Genomic DNA, 3,824 nt, shown 5'->3' on the forward strand with positions numbered 1-3,824 from the left:
TTGTTTATTTGAAATTTAAATTTCACTGGTGATCCTCTTTTTCATCTGGACACTCTGCTAGGAGCATCCATTTTACGATGAAATCTTCCCTAATGGGGGGACAATCAGCAGTCACCTCAGTTTCACGAAGAAGAAAACTAATGAGACCTGCATTCACTGAAAGAAGAACAACACGAAGCCAAAACTTTTCACAAAAACACAGGCTACACTAAAGTAGAAAACAAAATCTGCAGGGAAAGATAAGATATCACTCAATATTCACCTAATTCATGTGAATGGAACCCCATGGGTTCCAGTATGATCGTAAGTTCTTCACATGTCACCCTTTCATTGTATCACATAAGTGACAAATAATCCAGAATTTCCTTCTCGGAGCAGACGGCACTTGGACCTGATGGTGGGTACTGGGTGACTCATTTGGAATGGATTTTCCGGTGGCGTTTGAAAGTCCCCAGGTGACGAAAGTCACCGAGACACTCGGGGCACACGTAGGGCTTGAGGCCAGAGTGGATGCGTCGGTGAACGTTGAGGTTCCCTCGGTGGCTGAAAGCTCTGTCACAGTGCTCACAGCAGAAAGGCTTCTCCTGGGTGTGGGTCCTCTTGTGATTGCGCAGTGTGGAGTCGCGGGTGAACTTCTTGAGACAGAGATCACAGCTGTAGGGCTTTTCGCCAGTGTGGATCCGCTCGTGAACCCGCAGATCTGAAGGCTGTATGAACCCTTTGGCACAGATGTCGCATTGAAAGGGCCTCTCTCCTGTGTGTGTCCTCTGGTGCAAGGTAAGCTGAGATTGATAAGGAAAGCTCTTTTTGCACATCCTGCATTCAGAGAGTGCCCGTCCCAGGGTTTCTGCTCCCTCAGGAAGACTGGTGGGTCCCACGCTGCCAGATGAACCAACGGAATGGGACCCTAGGTGTCCTGAGAACTCTCCTTGGTCCAAACATGTGGCTGCTTCTTGACGCACATCTTGGCAAGTCGGAATGCTGTCCCGCTTCCTTTTCATATGTCTGTGATTTTTTAGAGGACCTCGTCTGGATCCCCTCGTAGTGGAAACGTCTCCCTCTGGAACACAGGAAGAAAGGGTTCAGAGCCACATTTTAAATACCAGTTTCTTCTTGAGGATTCTTCTGTCTCTCTCTGTTTCCAGAATCCCCTGAAAGAGATGCAGCACCACATTTAACAAGGAGCATTTTCTGTGCTGCCAGCCTCACTGGAAACCTGATGTTAGCTGAGAAGTTCCCATCAAGCAACCAAGCTAAGAGCTTGGACTGTGGGACACTGGAACATTGATGATGGAGAAGGGTTGGCACTGTACAATGATCTCCACCCACCCATCCAAGGATGGTGATGCTGGCTACCCAGCCTCATGCCACCACAGGAGGGAGTCACTAACTCTGCTGGATTCCACGGTTTTGAGTACTCACCAGGACCCTTCAGAAGTTGAGGTGCTTCAGATTGAAGGGTTTTTGTCTCTCCCCTGTCTTCCAGCAGGTCCTTCTCCAAGTTCTCCCTGGGCGTCAGACCCTCCAGCTCACCTGTTTCAGGAACAGTCTCTGGCTGGAGAGCTCTCTCATCCTGACAAGGGACAAACAAGCAGAGTCAATAACCCTTCTACCTCAGTCCATGGAAAACTGTTTCCTATTTCCCCATCTGCCTCATATCTTGACCTTATACTCCAACTTTCTTCATGTCATTTTAGGGGCTATGCCCTGACTTCTTCTGGTCCACCCCATCACCCTGATTGATAATCATCTCCTGATACTCAAGGCTGTCCTGGATCTATACAGACTGTATCTTGCAATCAAATCAGGACATCACAGTTGGCACTCTGACTTCTCTATGCATAGGTCTCTCCAAATCATACGCACTCCTTCCTGCTCCTGACTCTGGAAGTAAAGAACTCTAGGTCCAGCTCTCTTGACTCCATCACTGTTGGAGACTTTGCCTGGATTCATCTTTGTGATAGTGGTTACCCAGTACATAGGAAGAATGATGACCAGTATTCCTGGTCTCTGCTCCATGCAAGTCAATAGCATCCCCTGCCTATACCCAACCTTATTTGAACAAATCAACTGTCTTCCATGCATTCTTCAATGTCTGAAAGGGAAAGTGTTAGTCGCTCAGTCGTGTGTGACTCTTGCAAACCCATGGACTATAGCTGCCAGGTTCTTTTGTTGATGGGATTCTCCAGGCAAGAACATTAGAGTGTGTAGCCATTCCCTTCTCCAGGGGATCTTCCTGACCCAGGGATCCAACCCAGGTCTCCTGCATTGTCAGTAGATTCTTCACCATCTGAGCCACCAGGGAAGCCCAATGTCTACTGGGGGGCAAAATGAGTCCACTTTGGAGTCACTCCTTCAGTTGCAAGGAATGATCATATTCTGAAATATGACGTGCCCTTGGGCAAAGTGGCCTTGGGTACATCAGCTGTCAGTGCACTTACCTGCAGAAAATTGAACCTAGCATCATGTCAGGAAGACAGGATTCCCTTCTCCCCACTCCTAAGACTAGAAGCTTTCATAGCAGAGGGACAGAGATGGATTATCTTCATTCTCACACTGATTAGAAAAAATGCCTAGGAACTGAATGCATCCATGGGAATTCCTGTAAGCAATGGATCCATTCCTGTCCTTTGCCAAATCTCCCCATTACTCCAGCAGCCACACCCACCTCACTCTCTTCTATCTGCTTCCACGATCTCACCTGCTCCCTAGATAGGTTCGTGGCTGCAGGCAGATTCTGCAGCTCTTGGCTTCCCTCCTGGCCATCCTCTGGAGGTATGACCCTTGAGGAGGGTTGGGGCCCCCCGCACAGGTCTCTCTCATCGTCCATGTCACCGGCCTTGGCTTCAACCATCTCAATGTCGGGATCACGCACAAGACATTTCTGCCCTTGTATGCAGACTATGGTCTGTGAGGGGAGAAATCAATCAAGATCAGTCTGTATAAGACCTGGAATGTAGTTTTCAGGCATCCAATGGCATTGACAATAGAAGCTCCCGTTTGCTGTAAAAGATCTACATCCTTCGAGTTGAGACAGCAAAAGTATCTCCCAAATTGCCCAACTGTGAACTTCTCTCACCTGTTTGGGAACCACTGATACAGAGCCAAACCCGCAGGTCCTATCTTGTGATCCCTGCAGCTTGCACATGTCTCCTTGTCCCACACCCATCACTAAGGTCCTACTCACCCAGGTCTTGGGTTTCTGCTTATTTCTCAGCATGTCCTCCAGGTCTTTGCAACTCTGCACCCCACTTTCTTTGAGCAGGACCTGGCACTCCAGGGGCACGCAGATCATGAACTGCTCCAGCACCAGCCTGTCCATCATCTGCTCCTTGGTGTGAAGATCCGGCCTCAGCCACAGATGGCAGAGTTCACGGAGTCTCTTCAGATCCTTGACGGGGTCTGACTCCTCTGAGCTGCTAAATGTTCTGAACCGGACGTGCCAGTTTTCCTGGTCACAATCTGAGTTTTCCATGAGTGTGTCTTGGGGTGGCACGGACGCCAGTGACTCTGCCCCAGGGCTGTCTGTGATGTTTTCACAACCCTGAAAAAATGTCTGGTCCTCAGCCATATTGATGGAGCAAATTTCCAGTAGGACGCTGAGCAAATGCTTCTAGAAGTGGGTGCCCAGTTGACGCCTATGGAAATGGATTTCCTCTGCTTTTCCTCAGTATTAAAGTCACTGGTTAGCAGTCTAGGGAGACAAAAAAAAAAAAAAAAGAAACAAATGGGTTTCATTTTGTTCCACCCTTCCATCTCCCCTACATCCCAATATTGGACACCATTGCTCGACTCATTCAATATTTCATAAAACTGTCTGGTCA

General features: G+C 48.5%; 1 protein-coding gene across 1 annotated transcript; it reads right to left on the reverse strand.

Moving 5' to 3' along the window:
* Positions 1 to 413: 413 nt before the first annotated feature.
* Positions 414 to 3,571, reverse strand: LOC105001513 (zinc finger and SCAN domain-containing protein 5B-like). The gene is made up of 4 exons (XM_010857824.1): positions 3,188 to 3,571; positions 2,702 to 2,908; positions 1,423 to 1,573; positions 414 to 1,060 (listed from the first exon to the last, which is right to left on the reverse strand). Exons 1-4 carry the CDS (start codon positions 3,569 to 3,571, stop codon positions 414 to 416), a joined length of 1,389 nt encoding a protein of 462 aa, XP_010856126.1.
* Positions 3,572 to 3,824: the final 253 nt, after the last annotated feature.

Source organism: Bison bison, unplaced genomic scaffold (assembly GCF_000754665.1).
Source record: "Bison bison bison isolate TAMUID 2011002044 unplaced genomic scaffold, Bison_UMD1.0 scf7180017864383, whole genome shotgun sequence".
Taxonomy (NCBI): Eukaryota; Metazoa; Chordata; class Mammalia; order Artiodactyla; family Bovidae; genus Bison; species Bison bison.